The 23,102-nt window shown below is 40.7% G+C and overlaps 1 protein-coding gene across 1 annotated transcript; it reads left to right on the forward strand.

Moving 5' to 3' along the window:
* The first annotated feature begins 2,172 nt into the window (after positions 1–2,172).
* ulk1b (unc-51 like autophagy activating kinase 1) lies at positions 2,173–22,679 on the forward strand. The gene is made up of 27 exons (XM_080047322.1): positions 2,173–2,781; positions 3,771–3,863; positions 4,193–4,234; positions 6,924–6,956; positions 8,031–8,067; positions 9,061–9,234; positions 10,492–10,565; positions 10,765–10,866; positions 11,686–11,744; positions 12,354–12,436; positions 12,731–12,781; positions 13,133–13,224; positions 13,400–13,565; positions 13,786–13,840; positions 14,346–14,432; positions 14,995–15,132; positions 15,255–15,406; positions 16,069–16,334; positions 16,452–16,648; positions 17,117–17,238; positions 17,430–17,555; positions 17,803–17,972; positions 18,161–18,345; positions 18,524–18,642; positions 18,802–18,959; positions 19,099–19,234; positions 19,703–22,679. The coding sequence occupies exons 1-27, from the start codon at positions 2,692–2,694 to the stop codon at positions 19,756–19,758; spliced, it is 3,063 nt and encodes a 1,020-aa protein (XP_079903448.1). The 5' UTR covers positions 2,173–2,691; the 3' UTR covers positions 19,759–22,679.
* Positions 22,680–23,102: the final 423 nt, after the last annotated feature.

A 23,102-nucleotide genomic window follows, 5' to 3' on the forward strand; every position in this document is an offset into this window, starting at 1 on the left:
CTGTTGCACATATGACAAATAAACCATCTTGATCTTGATCACAGTACCATAGCCTAACTGTAGGCGTGTGCACTCTTTTGCAGTCTTCTACCGCCCCCCTCTGGCACTTCAATAAACAGAAAGTGTTTACACTAAATGCTTGTCTATTTCCTACAGAGATGAACTGCCTGTTTTACTAGTGTGTGTTAAAGGAATCTGTCAATTTAAGTTTAGAAAATGACAAGATGTTAATACAAAAAAAATGTGTTATGCACAGCAGAAATGCCCTTGTTTCTACCATACATACGCTGAACAATAAAACCATCGGTTAATCTGTATGTGACTATGCTGGGATTTTACTTTATGAATTCATATCACAGTCTTTTTGTTATTTCTGTAAATTATCTCCACATTTTTCATCTACACCTTGGCTCCGCTGTGGAAAGACTGTCCTCTCAAGGACAATATCTGCTAATTAAGTAATCTGTATTTGTCAGCAATTCATCAACTCATGCTCTCAAATAGACACAACTAGACCCTATGTTTGAATTAGCCCCCCATTACATTATTCACATTTACTTATTGAGAAACCCACACAATCAATGGAGAGGTTTGCATACAACTGGATTGAAGGGCAATTAAGCTGAGTTACTGATATCATTGAAACATGTATGCAAAACAGACATCTTAATGTTTTCGGGAGGCGATTAAACTAGAAATGCTATTCAAAATACAACTTTTTCCACCCTGGCATGGAATAAGAGAAAATATCTATTTTTAAGCTTTAACACAGCCCTTACAAAGTTGCCTGCTCGGATGAATTACAATGTAATTAAATGGTCTCTGCACAGCTTACACAATGTCTCTTATGCCACCTTCTTTTGTCTTCCTATTTTCCCGCAGCACCTCAACCTTTCAAGGCAGCTGTATCCCTCCCCTTACCTCTCATTTTTCTCTTTTTAAAAATGTCTCTTTATTTTTTTCTTTGTTTTCCATCATCACTTGACATAATTCTGCATTCTTCCTGCTGCCTTCTTTCATTTTTCTTTTTGTCCCATTGGACATGTGGCTTTCTGTCTGTCTGTCAACTGCTTTAAGTTTCAAGATGCTATGAAATTATGTGTTTCCTTTCACCTTTACCCCCTGTCAAGTTCTGTATTATTCTGCTGTTTTAAAACTGTATACAATTGCACAAGTATTCAAAGTTGACGATACTACTAACATACTACAAATAGGCTATAATTGTTTCTCAGCTGGTGTTGGGATCTTCCCCTTCCTTCCCCATGTTGATTATAATGATAATCGGGACTATAATCACAAATGATAATTATGGCAGTCCTCTTTCCACCTAGTGGTGAGTTTTAAAACACATTGTGAGGACAACAATTAAAAGGCAAACCAATGGATTATGGTATTATTCTATCCTGGTTAAATTGTTGGACAAATTATTCATACTGAAAATAAATAGAACCCATTTTCTTTAATATTCCAGTTGCCTCAGTACAAAAACTCATATGAAGCAATAGGTAGTTAAACATGTCAAGACCATCTGAAACACAGTAAATGGATTAAATTGATTTATTTTTTGTCATGTTTTGTGGCATTTTGGTTATATTCATCTTGAATCTGAATGACATATTATACCCATTTTATGACACCAGTATTGTATAAAATATAATAAAGACATTCTAATTTAGTAGGTCAGGCATTACAAGTTGTAAGACCCTTTGATCATCTATTGTTGTGGCCTAAGATGTTGAACAAAATGAATGCTATTATTAAGTCACAAGCTATACGTCTTGGCACCACCATTTCGTTTTCTCTTTCATTCCCTATTATATTTTTTAGTACTGCATACTAGTGCAATTTTCATCTTTGCATATTTTTCATAATTCTCCCACATTTATCTTATATTATTTATCCATCTCTCATTATTCAGGCCACACAGCATGCATGCCTGTATGTTGTTTTTCCACACTGTTAATAATCAGAGAACATTTATAAATTTGAAGTCTGAGTCTGGTATAATCGAGCCTAAACAAATAAACAGTGCCCTACAGTGTTATTTTTATTTTATGACCCAGGACAGGACCCCTGGTCGTCTGACGTCACATGTACAGCTGTAACTGCTGTGCGCATGCGCTGTGAGGTAAAAACCTAGACGCCGTCTGCTTTGTTGGTACCGTCGATGCTGCGGCTTTCGGCGAGTCAACTGCTAATTTAAACATATTACTGGAAATATTCACAGTCTCTCCTGGTTATTATACCTTTTAATCTCCGTTTAAATTCACAGGCAGCGCTTGTTCCGTCGTGCGGACGCTTCAGACGACAGAAGTGAGGACACTGTATATAAACAAAACGCAGCGAGCTGCCATTTAAGGTGGCACGTCAAAGACAGCTGCATCGGGACTCGTCCATAACCGTTTGTTAAGTTAGCTAACTTCGTTTCGGTCGCGCTGTCAGCGATGGAAGTCTTTATACGGCTTTGTTAGGAGTTTAACTCCGAAACCTTTGCTTGCGAACATGAGAGAAGAAGAGGACAGTTTTTCATCAGAAAGGCAGCCCATGGCAAGTGAAAGAGGGGGTGAACATCCCTGCTGCTGCCCCTACTCGACGGAGGAGACAGGAGCTCTTGCTATCGAGAACGGTGACCTGAGACCCCCTGGGCATTTGTCCTCGTCTGAGTAGTGTAAAATCATACTTTGGCCCAACATGGAGACGGTGGGGAAATTTGAGTTCAGTCGTAAGGACCTGATAGGACATGGCGCATTTGCTGTCGTCTTCAAAGGCAGAAACCGAGAGGTATTTGCCCCTGTTCACTGATTATAACTTAATTAATACACTATTACAAATATTAACGAATGCATGGTCGCTTGAATGGTTTGGTTGTGTAGTATGGCGTGAGTCGCGTCTTATTTGCTATCTGATGTATTTGTTTTCATTGTACGGCCTTAAGAGGCCTGGGCGCACGGACAGGATGTGCCTTGAAATAACAGACAGTTGGGCTAATGCACGGGAAAGGATCAAATACTTTTTTAAAGAGACCTTCAACACCGTGTCTCGGTGCAAATATTGACACCTTGTGAGGGTTTGTAGTTATGCGGTTTAAAATGCAGATGATGCACGTCCATAATTGTGGAACATTTAAATGTGGAGAAGCAGGCGTAATTGTTTCCATTAGACAGCTGCATTATGAGGCCAACAATAACATGTTGAAACATGCCCTATACCTGGAATAAAACAGAATAAATTAAAAGGTCTTACAAGGTAATTTGATTACACTCTGACAATGCAATGTATCACATCTATTATTCAGTAGTACATTGGCACACAGTACATTCCATTCCACAATGTTGGAATATGGCATCAATTGCAAGACATACATCATACCTTGCATTCAGATAGTTATGCTGTAAGGTCCGAAAATTCTCTGACAATAACAGTGCCTTGGAGTGAAGTTAAGGGTCAATGTATGCTCATTAAAACTATTTTAGTACCTTAGTTACCAGACCTCCTAGTCACATTCTCAGCAGCTAATAAGTACAATCAGCACCAAATTCCACAAGGAAACCCTTCCAATCATAGACATAATAAAGGATTATTATCCTTTATTATGTCTATGCTTCCAATGGCATGAAAGAGGGTAGGGTACAGCCCATCAGTCAACTCTAGTCCATAAGTATTTGCTTTATACTACTCTGACACTTTTTAATACTTGTATTTTTGACAGACTGCATTCCATTTATTTTATCCACTCCTAACATTGCTTTGCATGCAATGTTTCTTTGTAGAAACACGACTGGGAGGTGGCAGTGAAGTGCATAAACAAGAAGAACCTTGCCAAATCACAAACACTGTTGGGGAAAGAGATCAAAATACTCAAGGTAAGTCCGGATGTCTCAGTAAGTGCTCTCCTCTACCAACTGGCTGGTTTGCTGTTGAAATGTTACTATAATGTACTTTCGCCATTATCATAAGAAACACATGCATATTAATTGATGTAAATCAGCATGTGTTTGACAAATGCACAATATAATGCCGTTTGATACATGATCATGTCATTGAGCCTGTCATATAGAAAGTCAATGTTTTTTTAAGTTTTACTGCAGGCGACGGGAGCTAAAGTAGACTGTACAAGTCAATTAAAGTTAAAAGTGTAAAACATTCAGAACATACCATCCAAATAACATATTTTTCTCTGTTGTTTCTGCAGGAGCTCAAACATGAGAACATTGTTGCATTACTGGACTTTCAGGTATGTAAATGTACTACAGGCACACATGGTATGTAGATCAAATCAGGAAGAGGCCACAAGGCTTCTGTTTACGTACATCATTTTCATACCGCCTCTCCCCAACAGTGAGTGCACAGTTCACACAATGTAGAGCAGATGGGTTGTTGAATGTGTCTGCTCCACATAACCCACTTCTGTTTCATGCAGCCTTGTTTCCTGTACTTGCCTGTTAAAGAGGCTCTGCTGCGTCTGTTTGCTCTCCAAACTCTTTCCATTTGTTTTCCTCTGCTCTTCCATGTATGGCAAACCCTTATGGCGTTTCAGGAAATACCTCTGCCTTTGAATCATGTTGAGCTCTGTCATCATCTCCTTTGTTGACTTTCTACAGCTGCTGATGCTGCTGGTCTCTTGTATTGAGGCTTTCTGGGAAATGTAGTGTCTTAACTTTTTATATCCCTCCCAAAGTATTTTTTGCTCAAGATGCATGTTGCCATCTTTTCCAGGCTTAGGCCTTCTGCCTAAGGTGTAGAGGAGGTGTTATGCTACCTAACAGCCTGGGTAATTGCAGATGTAAATACCTGTATGAACCTCCTAGCTCAGTGCCACAGTAGACAGGTGTTGCATTGTAAGGTGATGAATAGAGAATCCGTGATGTTCTTGCCTGTAGCCTAGTAACCAGTCCGAAACCCACTGTGGCTACACCTGCAAGAGAGATTAGACTGCCCGACACAAATGTGCATCATAATTCACCATTCATCTTTTGTCTTTTTGGTCCATGGCTGACATGCTGCCACCTGGTTAAAACACATCCAATGCGGATATAATGCTAAATGTAACATCTGAAAAGGGCTCGCTATCTGTTCAAGGTTTATAATTTTATGACATAATTGTTGTGAAACAAGATGCAAGAATGTTGTGTACATACATTCTGTTGCATTACTGTTTCTGGTCATGGTCTCATAGATTGACAAAAGTGCTTTTGATTTCACTGTGCATAAAGACTGGATGGGAGTAGATGCTGTAGGATTTATAAGCATACCCGGAGATTTATTTTTATTGATTATAGTTGACCTTTCATCCTCTACCCATATCTATTTTTACAGAGGGCTTAGTCATCATGCAAATAAGGTCACAAAAATGATTCATACATTCTGAGTGCTGATCTGCTCAACCACCTCAGCATCAGTCACCTTGTTGTATTGAGGGCAAACCGGGCTTTACCTCCTTTTGCCCGAGAGCTCTTCATTATAAAGTGTTTGTGGGTGTAATGCGATCCTTCTGTACATGCAGAACTAAAAAGACATTCCACTCTCTTATCTTATAGCGACGCATAGTGGCACCTCTCTAAGATAGTCCGAGCTGGGCTCTTAGATTACAGGTTTGTTGTTGCACAGCAGCAGACAGTGTAGATGCTCTTAGCATGGGATCCTAGCATCCAGCTATCTAATTAGGTCAGGAGGAAAGTCAAACCAAACGCTCAACACCAGGGAGATGCATTCACCTTGATTTTCACATTATACCTGGTTGTCTTTTCCCAAAGGACACATTTTAGTTGATGCCTGATGTTATGTTTTATTTAGATGCACATTCTCACTCGTAGAGGAACAGAGCTGCTGACACTCCACCTTCTTAAACAGGAACTAGTCGCCACCACAAAAGTGACCTGGTTTTCTCAGTATTTGAAAGTGAGCAATAGCATTATACGTGGTTTTTTTCTTGGCATTTTTCATGCTTTATTAGATAGATAGTATAGTGGAGTTTGACAGGAAGCAGAGAGGTGAGGGACATAATTGTGCTGCAAATAATACTGTTAGACAAATACAATAGAGAAGAAAACCAGATGGTTGGCTGTCTGAAAACTGACTGTACAGCTGGTTGGTTCTTTGGTTGCTGGTCATCTTCAATACAGCCAAAGACAACCAGTTTCCAAATGGCTGACTCTGCTGAACTATAGTGCTGGATTCAACAAGATACTGAGAAGAAGTCAGAGCCAAAGGCCACAGTCATCTGTTGCCAAGTGATAAGAGGGCTTTTACCAGCAGGCCACACTATGTTTTTCTTTTTCAAACCACAGGTTGCGTGAGAGAGAGGATTGGATAGGAAAGTAGATGGCAGATGCTAAAAGAGTTGCCGGAACTCTGAATAATGTGCAACAGCAAAACGTGTCCAAGTTTTTGCTAAACTAATATGTATTGTTTGCTGGTGCTGTTCAGGGAGTTTATGAGTTTTACACAGCTGACTAGCTCTCTCCCTGTCTCTCTCAATTGCTTGTGATTTACCCAGCGTTTGGATCGTGCTGTTGACAGCAGAGCCACTCATTTGATTCCCTAATTGTTGTTGGCTCAGTATTAAATGTAGCACAGCAGATTGTTGATGATGTTGTAATGTGCTGTCATTCAAACATGGCCACATTTCTTTTAAAAGTCAAGCGGGATAGATCCAGTCAAACAAAATTCCTATTTTTATGTGTTTATTATGACTGTTACTTAACAAAGCTTTGGCATATTCCCTTCTCTCCTATTCCTTTCTGTGTGTTTCTTTATCAGTATGTCCTTAATTGTCGTGCAACCATTTAGGCTGTTGTTTGTTTCTCGCTAATCACCAGTTTACATTTGTCTGAACATGATCAGTGGGCACAAGCACCACCTGTTCCTTCCTGTGTCTGTCACTGACATCTGTTTGTTTACTCTTATCTCATCTCTCTCTATAGGAAACTGCCAGCTCAGTGTACCTGGTAATGGAGGTAAGCTCGCTGTGATGTTAGGCCTTTGTTTACTCAGCGCTGTATTGTCTCAGCTTTTGCCAGCAGCTTTGACAGAGACAGGGCCTGGGCTAAATTAGCTGTGTCCTCAGGCGTAAAATGGCTGCCAGTCTACATCCAAATGTTGCTAGGTTTTTGTTTGTGGCTTGACACTATTTGAAACTATTTAACTAAATACTTTGGCCCTTTTGGCCCTTTATTTGTATTCTTTCAGCTCCATCCTGGTACCAGGGACCAACACATAACTCAGATTTAATCAGTTATGTTCAACAAGATTGGTTCTTTCTTAAATTGCATTTTATTTTCAATAAACACCTGATATATTAGATAAGGGACTTGAAAATGACAATTGTATACAACATTTATGTTACTGTACTTTGGTGTTACATTTGTATTCTTAATTTTTCTTCTTTTATAATGAACCAACACACTGAAAAACATAGCTCCCAGTGGTTGGTACTCTTGGGCTATGTAGTTCAAACATTCACCGTTCTACATAATTCCCACAATAATGATGAAACTCTCGACAACAATGCTCAGGTTGTTGAGTATTTTTCTTCAAAGAGTTTCAAAATGCTCTAAAATTCATGTATTTGCCAATCCAATAGATATACAAATGGTTGTTTATGGTTAACGGCAGAACACATACTATGTAAAGTAGCTTCAGAGTGAGGGTACATACAGTTATCTTCCCTGTTCCTTTATTCTAATCATGTCGTTTTCATGCTTATCTCTGCATCATAGGAAAGGAAAGTGGCTTTGGAGCCTCACCTTTCATAGCACCCCCCCCCCCCGTCCTTTTTTCCTGGGTTCATTCATATTGATGAGAGGGTATACCTCTGTAAACACACATCACTCCCCCTCAGCAAATCACTGCTCTGATCTGTATTGCTTTCTACCCCCTTCAGAGACGAGATGATGTAAGACACTTAGTCACTATAGTTACGCATCAGACTGTCCATGTTACCCATGTTTACTAATGTTATTCCTTTTCATCTCTCTCTCCCTTTCCTTTATTCTGTGTCTCTCCCTTACTATCTGTTTTTTTTATCCAAGTACTGCAATGGGGGTGACCTTGCTGACTACCTACACTGTAAGTCGCAAAACCAACCCTCACAACTGTAACAAATATTCTTGGGGTCCTTGAATAATGATCTTTGGATTGAAAATGCTAGTTAAGGCGTACAGTAGCAGAAGAGTAAGACTTCTGTATTTCTGTCTTTATCTTTCTGAACAGGGAGACAGGTTTGGTGCTTCAGTAACAGTTCAGTATCTTTGGAGGTCCTAAGGCTCAAAATAGACTTTGACATGTAGAGAAGAGTCACTGTTGTGTTCTTGTGTCCTTCACACATACAGTATGTGAGACATGCATCACATATGCTTCAGAGTCAAGACTATGCTAACAATGACTGGGAGAATCATTAAAATAAAATCAGAGTTGACACTTCTGGTCATGTTTGCCACACCGCATAAACTGCAGGGCTCTGAATAGCTAGAACCAATAATTATAGCTGTGGCTGCAGGTACCCAGAGTCCAAATAGAGGACGTTTTCCAACCAATAATGGTCTCTGTCTGCTTTATTTAAAAAAGTGTCCAAAGTGTTTTTGGATCCACTGCCCACTGTGGTCAATGAACAAATATTTTTTTCCCCTGGCTTAAGTCAAGCCAGAACCTGGCTCTTAAACATCTGTTGTAAGGGAAGGTGGAGCCAGAGAGAAATTCAAGACAAGGGTGGGACTCTCGCATAGAACCATAGTGTACCACTGTGGGACGGGTGAGATGATTGGAGGGAAGGAAGGGACAGGAAGCAGGAGGTGGCAGTGGGGTGATGGGAGAAAAACAACACCTTTTCAGATATTTTTAGAGATGAATGCGTAACATGGTCTGACTCTAGGATGTGTCAGCAAACTAGTATGATTCACATAGACTGGAGAATCTGAGAAGGAGGGTTATCCAGTCCCTGATGTTAAGAATTCATTTCACATGCACTGTAACTTCAAATAATCCCTCTGTACACCCTTTTTTTACCGTGGTTAACATGTAGTTAATTAACCTTTTTATTTATGTTCCTCTTGTCCCCCACAGCCAAAGGCACGCTGAGTGAGGACACTATAAGGGTTTTTCTGCAGCAGATTGCAGGGGCTATGAAGGTCCTAAAGGCCAAAGGCATAATACACAGGGACCTCAAACCCCAGAACATACTGCTCTCCTACCCACCAGGACGCAAGTCACACTCCAACAACACCTGCATCAAGATCGGTAGGTGTGATGGTGTGGGTCTGTGAGCGTCTCCACATGAAGCGATAGTATTTGCATGTTTCCTCATCAGTTTTCTGTTGTTGACTTTGTACAAAAGCATCACATCAATAATAAAAATAATGGTTTGAAATTGTTAAAAAAATCAAACATTGAATGTATTCAATGTGTTTCAAAAACAGTTGTTGATATATTTGTTGATATAAAATGTAGCATTGCTTGATCTAACCTTGTAATATCGATTGATTAATATGCAAAAAACAATATATATATTTCAATAATAGAAATTTAGGAATTGCAAACACATTGAACATCAGCTTGATGATTCACATAAACACACACATAAATATCATGAAGCTGCATAATGGAATTCCCTACACCATAATCTAGGTTATTACAGACAGTTTTAGCACATCAGGACTTAATAATGATTTCCCCAAGGTAACTGATTACGCTATGGGTGAAAGACTAAACTCGTTAGAGGAAGTTGATTCGATTTTATATCGAATTTCATGTTTTCCCTCAGCAGTGTTGGTAGTCTAATGAAAACACTGTTTGAAAAGGATACCAAGAAAGAGAAAACCTATTTACAAACACATGGCGTATGAGTCTTCTTCAGTTTTCATGTTTTGAATGATTCGACCCAAAATGTGAGGTTGGTGGAACGACAAGTAATCTCCATAAGAAAATAAATGTGTCAAAACCAAGTACAGAGAGCGCAGAATGTGTTTTTCAGCTGTTTGGAAAACCTCTAATCCCTAAGCCTATTAATTCTTGTTCCTCTGGAAAGAATTGATCGCCCTGTGGGTGTGAAGTCTGAGGCTTGTGTCAGTCACAGTCCCCGCAGGAATGTTATTATCCGCACCACCCTGGGAAAACCTGCTCAGTCACACTAATAAACAGACCGATCAACACACACACAATTACACACACACACACACACACACACACTGACGCAGGTACTGACTCAAAAGCACATCCAAAAGGGCAAAGGAGGTACTCGAAAATTGTTTATTTTTATTTTTAAATAGGCTTTGTGGTCAAGGACACATTGGGTAACTGTTGAGTAGTTTATTGTTTAAAGTGTCATAGAATTAGTCTATTTTTCTTTTATTATTTCTCAGTTATGATTGTTTTTCCTCCGGATCATCACACTTTCTAGATATTAATAAATGAACTGAATTCGCTTCCAACACCAAACTCATCCTTTGTTGGTATCTCTTGTTGTTTGTGCCCCCAACCTTATTTGTCTCTCTACAGCGGACTTTGGCTTTGCCAGGTACCTTCAGAACAACATGATGGCTGCCACACTATGTGGCTCCCCTATGTACATGGTGAGCACTTTTTGTAGTTTCTTGTAGACATGTGCATGCAAGCATTCTCAAATGTTTCTCTGGTTTGCAAACCTAATAACATTTTGATTTGATGACTTCTCTGCTCAGAGGTGGCCATTTTAATTGTACAGTGTCAGCAGAATAATGGCAGGACACAGTCCATAATACTTTGACAATGTCACTAATGTTTCCTCACTAGGCTCCTGAGGTCATTATGTCCCAGAACTATGATGCCAAGGCTGACCTGTGGAGCATAGGAACCATACTGTTTCAGTGTTTGACTGGAAAGGCTCCATTTCAGGTAAACCCACTCCACATACGATTCTTACACCAAACGACCAATTTTGTGTAACTGTGATTTCAGATAGGCGTCAGAATGTAACTTAAGCCATCGCTTCTGCAAATGACAGCTTTTTAAATATTCCGTTTTGTTGTGGTTATAGCTGTGACATTATAATTCAAGTACTTTTTACTTTTCAAGATTGATTTTAATAGTCTTTAGAGGATATCTGTTTATATCTGTTTGTCACTTTGTATTTGAATTGGATAAAATAGATTGAAAATGCATTCTGCAGTCTTTTAAAATGCTGAACAAAATGAAATGCGTGTGAACACAAAACCGTGCTGAATGTTCTTATAACATGTTTTCATCCTGGTCAAGAAACCACAGTGGCTCAGTCTGTTTGTGTAAAGTATTCAAACAGGCTGTCTTTTCTTCCCAAATCATGTGAAAGATGAGCATGGACCCAGTAACCCAGCAATTAGCCTTGGCGGGCTGATTTTAATGATCCTGTTAAAGGTTGAATACATAACTGTTATTTCCAAAGTACCTCATCTTAACTGGTCCAGCAGCATTTCTAGAAATCGACCAGAGTACTGTAGTTCCACCATTTCCTTCATTGCCATGCATGTTAACACATGTGATCTCGTGTCATTCCACAAGTTATTGGAGCATGTTATTAACATTGCCTGGCTTAGGGGTTCAATTTGTTCAGTGGCAGCATACTGTGCCATAAAGATGTATGATGTATTATGTTTACACACAAAAACACAAACACAAAAACATACATTTGCATTTACATGTTCTCACCTATCTATGCGACCGTTTTGTCATCTGTAGGCAAGCAGTCCCCAGGACCTCCGGCTTTTCTATGAAAAAAACAAGACTCTCAGCCCCAAGTAAGGAGTTACACTGAGATGGCTGAATTTGTATGTGATTAATAGATGATTTGCTAAAAGTTTGGAAAAACTCAGTGGAGTTCATCTCTTTTTCATAGATTCTAATTTATTTTATAATAAATGAGAACATTTTGCTGCAAGAATCTTCAGAATAGAATAACTAATGAAAAGTGAAGCTCTGACCTCAACTCTTCAGAAATAACCTTTCCTCTTTGAAATTGCGTGTGTTGTCACAGTGCTGCTAAAACCTGATATTGAGATCAGTCACAAAAAGACAGATCCTGTCAATTGTAGGCGTGCCAGCTGAGTCGTTCTAACAGCTGAACAGCAGTTAGTTTCCAACATTGCTAGATATGACAACAAGCCACCAAACAAATACCCAATAACTTAGTCTTTTACAATACAATGTTTGTGAAGGCTTAACATTTGAGTGTATCCCTTATGATAGCTCACTTATAAGTTTGTTTTCTCGGTTCTAGCAAAAACACAAGGGGTAAACCATGTGTTGCTCTATCTGTAGTTACAGCCTTATGTTGTATTAGTTGCCCTTTTTAAGGACGTTTTTTCCTGCACAGAAGCACATACTAATGGTGGTATTATGTGTTGCAGCATCCCCAGAGAGACTTCAAGCCATTTGAGGCACCTGCTGCTGGGTCTGCTGCTGCGCAATCACAAGGACCGCATGGACTTTGGTGAGTGAAAATTAAAACACATCAGAAGAAATGTTGATGCAGACCAACACCGATGACATTTGATAAATCATTGTGTTGTCACACTACCCAGAGACATGTGTAATTCATATTCCTGTGAATTCATTTTGACATACTAGTGTTACATAAAGGAATGCGACCCGTGGAGAAAAATACTATGTGTGTCTGACTGTGTCTATTACTGTAGTACTGATTGTGTAGTTTGTCATATTTGTATCTGTTGCATAGATTCTGCTTCACTGCCTCCTACTAATTCTTTTTTTTTGTCGCCTGTAGTTGAGTTTTTTTCTCATCCTTTCCTGGAGGCTAGCTCGTCAATGAAAAAGAGTGAGTAAGAACACACAATGCACTTTACTTATATAATAACACTCTTGGATAATTTACAGTAATACAAAAATTCAGGAGTATTATCTGTCTTGTGGTATATTCTTAATGTGTGATTGGCATAATGTCAAGGCTAAAATTGTATCCAAATAATAGTTGTATTGTATCATAGGACTACTAGAGTCAGCCACAGAGTCATGTGGACCTGATAAAAAGAAGCATGTTTTTTTTTTCTCAGCAAAACACCATAGAGTTATGACATGACTTTTCTTGTTAACAAAGAGAGTTTCTCACAAAACTGCTTTGTGTTATATTCCAGGGTTGTCTAACAAATGCTTTAACATTTTTCTACAGCAACTCCTACCGCGTCCATGACCTGCTTCCCCAGCTCTGCGTCAGCCAGCTCGTGTAGCAGCTCTTCCACCTCTCACCTCGCCTCACCACCGGTTGGTTTTTTATTCTTCCTGTTCTGCCTCCTGGTTTCTCTGTTTGTTTATGTGTATGTGCAGTCACAACAGTCAACAAACGCCTATTATGGCTTTCCCTCACCGTTTGCTCCCGTTATAACATCTTTCTTTGTTTATCTTACTACTTTCCCTTGTCTCCCTGTCCCCTCTGCAGCAGTCTCTCGCTGAGGTTCAACATCTGCGTGCCAAAGCTCTGGCCTCCCCTACCCAGGAGGCCGCTGGGTTTCAACTCAAGGACTCGTCTGGAGGGGCCGGCAGCAGCAAGAACTCCTCCTCCTGTGACACGGACGACTTTGTCATGGTGCCCGCTCACTTCACCAGTAAGAAAACGTTTGTTGTTTCATGGGATCCCTAGCTAGATGTCAAAAACCAGCTGAAGTATTCAAAGTTTTTTCATAGTACATTTCCCAAGAGTCACTCTATCTAGACATCTTTGATATGTTTTTCATGTCTGTCTCTGTTTATTATTCATGTAACAGAATGTACTATACTTTGGGTAGTGCCATGTTCACTCTGTTTTGATTTTTCCCGGTTTTCCAGCGGGTGAGCTGACAAGTGAAAGTAAAGTGCTGCAGGACAGCCTGATGAACAGCGGGTAAGAATCAAATACTTAGATCATCATCCTCTGCATTCCACTGATTTAATGTAGTTGTGTGACATTGTAATGGCTGTTTCACATGGTAGGCGACATTCCGCTCGCGTTGACGCATGGCCCTGCGGCATCATGTTGCGCTCCCCGTGTGAAGTGACGGGCAGAAGAGCGCGATTTCAGATTTTTCAACCGCTGTGTCAAAAGGATAAACCGTTCTCAACTATTCCAACGGCTCCTACGAGCGCACGATTACGTTCGACGAGCACAGAAGCGACAGTTCCACGGGAGTGCGCCCGCTTGTCGTGCCGCCTGACAGAACGCTGCGCCTTCTCTCTGCCCGCTCGCCTCTCCATTGAGAATTCATTACCAGGGGCGACAAACGCCTCCCGTGTGAAACAGCCTTGACAGGATACGGCTGATGACTATCCCTGATAGATTTACAGTGAAAGTGGCACCTTAATAAAGTCGTGCTGACATGTCTGCTGTCTCCCAATTCCTCTTTCTTCAGCTCTCTCCTGGCTTCTGCTGGTCTGTATAGCCAAGCCAAATCACCACCGCTCTCGCCTGTCTACAGTGGCACTCCAAGTCCTGTCAGGTAACAGCACACAGCTCAGTGTTTGATCATGATGAACACATGTTGGGCTCTGGAGCTCAAGAGGGAAGGAACTGTAAGATATTGAAATGGTTAATGTAGACGAAGAAGCAGCAATGACCAAGTAGATTGAATTCCCTGCTATCTGGTAAATATGTTAATGTCATGCTCTAGAATTGACTAAAGCAGTGTAACTTAAAGACACAGAGTTTTGAGTTATTTGAATACTAGTCCCAATGTTCAATTAAGAGTAGATCTCTAGTGTTTCAGCTGCAGCTACGTATTAGAAATATTATATTTTTGGCAGAAAACTTAGTATCAAGTAAGATAGAAAAATGATTAAACATAGTCTTTATTTGATCCCAGATCATTTCCTGTTATCCTTGCACACAATCAAGTTAACAATATTTTGTTAGATTGTCAACAGAATATCTATTCTGAAAGACATTTGTTATTCCTCTTAAAAGTGTTAAACTTTTCTGTTTCCAAACACGCTCCAGCTCCCTCCTCTTTGGTCTTAACAGTTTCCCTATGCACTGTCTGTTCCTCTCACTGTCGTTGGCAGGCCTACTGAGATCCCGGGTTGTAACTATGGTGGTAACTATGGAAATCAGTCATTGCCTATCCCAGTCCCCACTCAGCTGCAGAACTATCAGCGCATGGAGCAGAACCTCCATTCTCCCAAACAGGATGGCTCACCACGGTCAGTATCGGACATACCACACAATGACAGACAAGCATACATGAATTGTAATGTTGCAAATGCAAATCTGTATTTAGATTTCTTTGAATGACTGCATTGACTCATGAACTTTATGTCATTAGGCTGTCGACACCAGTGCGTCGTTGCAGCAGTGGAAGCTCTCTGGGCTTTGCTGCTCGGGCCGGACCTTCACCACCCTACGGGCCGGGAGTGGTAACCACCAATCGCAGGCTTTCCCTGGGAGTCAACAGACCGTTCCAGCATTCCCCTCAAGGTAGCTGAGAGGCTAGTCTTTCACTGTCTAAACCACTTTCACAGATGTACATCCACACTTTATCTCTACTGTAGCATGATCAGTGACCATTTAGAGCTAACTGGTTGTTGGCTTTATTGTAGTGCAACTCTGGGGAAGGTGTAACAGTTGACATAAGTCGTGAACACTTCAACCAAAGGGGGATATTTCTATCTAAGATATTTCAATTCAATGGATTTTTAGATGATTGATGAGCTCAAAGTATTCAGTGTTCAAGGAAAAAAGCTGAAATTTCCAAAAAGTGACCCCTCAGATTTATCTTATGACCATATGCCTGAAAATTCAACTGTAGACTTAGAGGGAAATACAGTTGTGGAGTCATCTTGGTCAGTAGTTTAGAAAGTTACTGGTTGAGAAAATGTACCAACGTCCATCATATCCAAGCACTCTCCTTTCCTTTCTCTGACTCATGCTGGCACAGTCTAAAACTGTCTGGCCATGCCAGCAGGGCTGCGGGGGAGTGTGAAAGGACTTGCCTATCTCTCCTCTCTCTCTCTCTCTCTCTCTCTGTCTCTCTCTCTATGTGGAAATCTTTGTATTATTGTCCTGTCTGACATTACATTTTTTGCAATGCGACCTGCTGTCTAAAAGCAGAAATATTCCGACCGTCTTCTGTTCCACAGCTCCTCAGCACATTGAACCCCGGCCCACTTCCCAGCAACAACCCCCACCACAGAGGACAGGGCTGGGCACGCGGCTCCACAGCGCCCCCTGTCTGTCCGAGTGCGTGGCTGGTGGTGCCAGGCAAAAGATCAGGAAGCAGCACTCAGACCCGGTGGCGGCGCCCTCGGCAGGCCTGATGGCTGTCCGCCCCCTGCACTCTTCACCCAGACTCAGTGAGCTGATGCAGCGTAGCCCCCTCCCCACCATCCTGGGCTCCCCTTCCAGAGTGAGTTCTGCTGTGTGTGTGTGTGTGTGTGTTTTCAAAGCACTTGAGCTACACAGAACAAGAAAAGACTACCAAGCAGTTCAAACAATAAGCCCTGTTGCCTCTCTCCTCTCTCAGGCCATTCCTCCATTTGAATTCCCAAAGCCTCCCAGCTCTCCCAACCTGATGACCTTCTTGACACAGCAGGGTCTGGTCATTGGCTCCCCTGGCAGCAGGACTGCCCCCACAGAGCTCAGAGACCTATCACAGCAAGCACCTACACAGCCTGTCCACTGCATGCACAGACTGAATGAAGACACCACCACCTTTGGAAGGTTAGATCATTGTTTTTGCTATTGTTTTATTTTTTGATACATTTATATAATTATGCTAATGCTGTATATTCAGGAGGAATTGCAAACTATGTCCCCATATTCTTCCTTCACAGTGCTTGTTTCAATTGTTTATTTATTTTATTCTTTGCACCTTGTATCACACATAACATGTTTATTTTTTTACATGAAGCTTGTGATACAATAAATAAAATACAGCACACTGTAGAAACTGGACTTGTGCAGTATTTGGACAACCCCTTTAATTTATTAATTGTATGTATGAAGAAAAAGGTTAAGACTGATCTGATAAACCCTAATGGACACAAGGGTTAAATACAGCTTGCAGGGAAACCACAAGTAAATAAGTGAAGGAAATAGGCAGCTAGTAAAAATGCATTTGCCTAATTCATATGTTTTTCCTTCCATGTCCCCTGCCCTGTGTCTCTGTTTCCTGTCTCTTTGGTGCAGGTCTCACAGTGCGGGGCGTCTGTCTGACATGCTGCTGATGGCTGCATTTGGACCAGCCGGAATTGTGGGTGACAGAGGAAGCGCAGAGAACCTGGCCTCTGAAAAAGCCATAGACATAACAGGTAGGCACATTTGTCAACTGCCATTAAGTTTTACATATCTCTTTCTAAAATATGACAGGCTTTCCTCAGGATTTTCAATAACTTTAATTCCAGCTATTGATTTGTCGGTAATTCACGGCAATAGAATGTGATGTATTGCTATTAAAATTCAATCTTTTTAATTCTGTAATTTGCTATTGTTTTCCCTCTAGTGCCCCCCGGTGGAGGGGGAGGCCTTGCACCTGGCTCCATCAGCCCAGCACAGGTTGTGTTCACCGTTGGCTCTCCTCCCAGTGGCAGCACGCCGCCTCACACCTCCAGACAGAGAAAATACTCAGGTAGCAGCACACACACATGCTCACACAGCTAAATCCACGTCCACAACAGCATTGGTATCACATTCATCATTACTTTCATTTTCCATGATGTTGGAACTTAAATAAATGTCATTTAGGTAAGTATGCATAAAAGTAAATGGCATTCGATGAAAGTTAATGTTTGTATTAAAATGTTAATTTATATTACATATTGAATACATACAATGTGTTAAATAAAAGTTTTGCTTTCTCTTTTTTACCCCTACAGGCTCCTTCACTTCAGTCAGCCCTGCAGGCTCTTTCTGCCGCTTCCCCCAGACAGGCACCTATCTGGACGGCTTTGATGCTCCCTCGAACCCTCGCTACAGTTTCACTGATCCTATGGGCGGTCTGGTCACCTTCGAGGCTCCTGAACTACCGGAGGAAACACTGATGGAGGTAAGACGCAGATGTAATGCACAGCCATGGAAAGTAGTGAAAAGTGTTCATCCCGTAGATCTTATGTATTTTATTGTGTACAGCAATTACAAAGTTTACATTGCAATTACAGCAATCATTCCTGTGCCCTCTGTTTAATATTCCTAACTCAATAATGTATTTATTTACTGTCATCTGTCTGAGTGCAGCAGGAGCACACGGACACAGTGCAAAGCCTTCGTTTCACGTTGGATTTTGCCCGCTGCCTGGTGGAGGTGGCTGGAGCCCGCGGGGCGGCGGCGATGGAGGAGCAGGCAGAACTTTGTGATCCCTCCCTCCATCAGCAGACGAGCCTGGTAGCGGATCAGATAAGCTCACTGAGCCGAGAGTGGAGGTAAGGCCTTATCAACTAGGGCTGTGAGCTGTCAATGACTCAGGGAGTAGCGGGTTGTTAAGAAAAATAAGGATGATAAGCTGGGCCTTCTTGGCTGTGGTGTTTTGGAAAGCCAACTGAGGATGCATATACATATTGTATACAAATGGTGTGTGTGTGTGTGTGTTTCTCTCTTCAGTCATGCAGAACAGCTGGTTCTCTACCTTAAGACTGCAGAACTCTTGTCCACTGCCTTACACACAGCCATGGAGCAAGTTAAACAGGGCAAACTCTACCCATCCACTACAGTCAAACAAGGTATGGACCATTACAGTTTGTAATGTGGATGGTCATATGAAGATGTCTAATATTTTATAAACAATTAAATTCCAAAATAATTTTGATTGTACAAGAATTTACAATGATTTGTCTTGGTGGCATTTTCATTTTATTTATTTTTATTCTGTCCATATACAGTAGTGAGGAGGCTGAACGAGCTGTACAAATCCAGTGTGGCATCCTGTCGCTCACTCAGCTCCCGTCTGGAGCGCTTCTTCTCCAGGAAGCATCGTCTAATGGACCAAATCTCTTCCATCACAGCTGAGCGTCTGCTGTTCAGCCACACCGTGCAGATGGTAAGCCAGAGGAAAAATAAGACAGGGAAGGTGGTAGATGACAGTGTTACTTTTTCAATGAACTGAGGCTTTATCGATTGTCCCAGCTGCATTATTTTGACATGTGAATCAGGGCTAAAAAACAAACGTGTCACGTCAGGTTCAGGCTGCTGCACTGGACGAGATGTTCCACCAAGGGGAAGCATCAGTCCTGCGCTACAACAAAGCTCTCCTGCTGATGGAGGGCCTGTCTCTGCTGCTCACTGAACAGGACGACCTTCTCAGTGTTAGCAAATGTAAGTATGTCTGTGAGCTCAACTCACAAAAGACTAAGCGCCAGCACCCACCATATTGTGTTGTGCAGCTAAAAATCCTCCTTAAAGGAAGAGTCGGCGATTTTTGAGAATACTTGTTGTCAAAAACACTTTTGTCAAAATGAGTGAATATCTCCTCATGTTCCGCTTCCTGTACGTACTTTGTGTGCGCTTAAATAAATGCCAGTGTTCATACACATCCTAGGCCCTGTAAACTGATATGTAAGCAAAGGGGGCCCCCGATTGATAGCAACATGCCTGTTTACAAAGCCTAAGCTGTGTATTAACACTGGATTTTTTTTAAAAAGCAGATCGTGAGGAGGTATTCACTGATTTTGACAAAGCATTCTCCAGAATCGTGGACTCCACCTCATTAATAATGTTCCATCTATACAGGTATGTTTGATGAATGTTTATGACATTTATTTACTCTTCTCTTTGTGTCTGCAGGTAGAGAATGCATTGAACGCCGCCTCACAGCTTTGCAGTCGGGACTCTGTGTTTGAGAGTCATGCGCTGATCCTCAGAGGCTGGATGTGATGTCAGTCATTTGCACCATGCACATTACCAATGAACCAAATCTGCAACCACATCACTTAGAAATGCTTTCGTTTTCACAAGAGAACCACATTGGCGTCAGTTTTAACTGAACCTGTGGGGTCTGTGCTCTCTAAATGACACACCATTCATCTCAAGTTTTGCACATTGGCAGTGACTTCCCCGACACTGAACATGTAACAGTGTTGGACATGAAGTACTTGTGCTATGAAAGAATGTCTGCGCTCTCATCGGTGTGAGAGGACATTGGTGTTGTTTTGCCATGAAGAAGATTTCTCTCACTAGGCGTAACACATGCAGGAGCAATTATTGCCAAGTACTCACATACGCGCATATAGTACTTATCTGAACATAAACAGATCGCTTTTTAAGATGGACAAATATTCATGCTACAACTTATCTTTCACTTAGATCAGTAGCTGGAGGTAGAGTGCAGCATCTGCTTTACACCCAAGGACGTGTGCTGATGAAGACCAAGAATGGCCAAGTATCATTCTCATCCAATGTGTGTTTGTCTTATACCTCTTGTTTGCTTTCCTATTTTTTTTAAATATCTTATTGTTACTCACTTGCTGAAGGGAAGTACAAATGGCACCGCTACAGCACGTGGCCAGAAGTGCGGTCAAACACTATATTACAAAAGTGTTGCCAAAAATACTTTAGAAAAAAGATATTTTGTTTTTGTGTTAGGTTTTATTCTATAATTACTGTATGTAACTTTGCTGGTTTTAAAATTCCTGTGTTTGACACATCAAACAAAGACCATGCTTCATCATTGAAACAATGATGTTGGATGGATTTTTTTTTTTTTAATTGGTATCGGATAATATAAAAGAGGAAAGGGGTCCAGAAAACAACACTTACCCGCCCGCTACTACATGCAAAATATAGCTTTTAATTCAAGATGGACTGAAATTGGTCTGTTAGCATCCCTGTTCACAATCATATTAAAGATGCTGCGATAAACTGGGATGTCTTCTACATGTGTACAGAAGCTTAGATGCTATTGTTTCTGGTAATGTCTTCATTCAATGTGATATTCTGTCTGCTTATATGTTCTCAATCAGTCATGTAAGAGTTAAGCAAGTATAATCAGATTTTAATGTAGGGCTGACAGGCGAGAAACAGCGTAAATATTAGTCATGTGCTATAACACAAATTTGAATTTTCCTGGGGCTAACGTCAGAAAGTTTTTGCACTGTTGAAGTACTGTATAGAACGATCTTGAGTGGAACATAACCAGTTTTTGTTGATACCTACACAGATTTGGTCAATTAGAGATTTCTACTTCTACACTTTTATTGCAGTTTTAGTTGTATAATAATTACTGTCAAAAGTTAATATATGTTAGATGTGAGAATGTTGACAAAGAGATGGTATAAGCTACGAAACCTTAGGAGGATTTCTTTAAAAACGGAAAAAAGTAAAATCACTTTACACTGAAAAATTGATTTGCATCGATTGTGTTGTGTTCTCAGTGTGTGCTGATTGTGTTTGATTTTGAAAAGTGTGCTGTTGATTTGGAGTTCTGGTTGAAAATGTGTGTTTACCTGAAAATGATTTGTATTGTTTATATTGACCTTAGCCATACATCCCAACTGAAAACCTTGACTGCTCTAAATTGTAGGACGATGGGAGAGGTTTAATTCAAGAAGCTTGTGTGCATGCATGTATGTGTGAATTAATGGTGTTTGATGTATTAATTGAGGGTGGGATTCGCACCATACAGAGATAATGACAATGCTCTGTGACTAGAAGTAATTGATTTTATTTGGACTTCAGTTGACTTGCATGGATGTAGTTGACTCTGGGTAGGATCCCACTTTAACAAATTTAAGCTGAAAAATCCACTTTAACCAAGGGTTCAACCGGTGTTACCCTCTGCCAGGCCCAGTACTACTTTCCCCTTGGGGTATTTTCCTATGCCTTTTTTAAGTCAATAAAGACGGTGACTAAGTGCACATTTTATAATAAGGTGTGGACGAATGGTTGGATATGTATGGCAGGGCTGAAGTTGATTTTAAGATGAGATTTTGAAGCCAATGTAGTAGCATGTCAGCAGAACAGAAGAACGGAGGAAGTTTTTTTTTAAGTGAATATTTGTCTAAATATACATGATGTGTATTTGCTGTGTGGCCTTTTGTATTTTGTCAAAAAAACCTTCTTTGGAAGAATCTGCTCTGCCGAGAGCATTCTGCTTGTGATGTTTCTGAGTGTACATTCTAATATCAACTCGTCCACATGCTCTTGGCCTCTTACATGTGCTGCTCTGTTCGGTCAGCATGTAGTGGCGTTAACTCACAGGATATAGGTTTTAAAATCTGTTGCATGTGCCACTTATTATTGTTCCCTACGACTGTTGCTATTGGCCATCTTTATGATTATCTTGGGTTAGAGTCAAAAGCTCCATAAAGATCAGTGATGCAGCAGTTGAAATAGATGAGAGTATGGTGTAGGAAGTGCGGGGACAGAGCATGTATCCACTCTGTCTGTCCTTTAGAGAGATACTGACTCACTACCATCTCCAGGTCAAATTTAAGAAAGATTAAATAAGGATTCTGCGGGGTGCACTATCATACATCTGTCAATAATTTGTATTATTCCTTTTATTTGTTTTGCAAAGCATATCTGAATGTTTCCATTTTGTTTTCTCCTCTCACTTATTCTGTATAACCTGTAAATATTGTAAATTAAGTTATTGTTATTGTGAATATTAAGCTGCAGGTGTAGAGAGAGAACAATACCACCTATACATTTCCAAAGAAAAGGCCTTCTGCTGATGTTCCACATTGTCTTTTATTGTTGCAAATGCATTTTAATGTTGTCATCTCTATGACAGACACACTATCTCAGTGTCCCATTGTGTGCTGTAACCTTTACTGTTTTGAGAGTTGCAACATGAATAAAGTGAAAGGAAAGGCAATTTGTCTGACGGTGATATGAGTTTCCCTTGCTGTCACTTCATCTGGGCATTTAGAAAAACTTTTATTTGATCAGAAAATTATTTTAGAGAGCTCCTTTAGGGCTTTACACCGAACAATGTTTGGATTTTGAATATTGTATAGGGGAGTTGCCAAGCCACTGGTAGAGCCACTGTCTGTCCTGATTACATTGCACCTGCTGCTAAGACCAATTAAACTGGATATCAGGAACTTAACCTTAAGTCTATTTAAATAAACATAGCAGTGTGTGGCATGGTTAAGTCAATTAATCACAGGTCACTCACATAGGCTGCTCAAACCTGCAGTGTGTAGAATTTTGGGTTTTATTTCCTTATTTCCTAGATTTTGTA

This window comes from Ammodytes marinus, assembly GCF_949987685.1.
Source record: "Ammodytes marinus genome assembly, chromosome: 18".
NCBI lineage: Eukaryota > Metazoa > Chordata > Actinopteri > Uranoscopiformes > Ammodytidae > Ammodytes > Ammodytes marinus.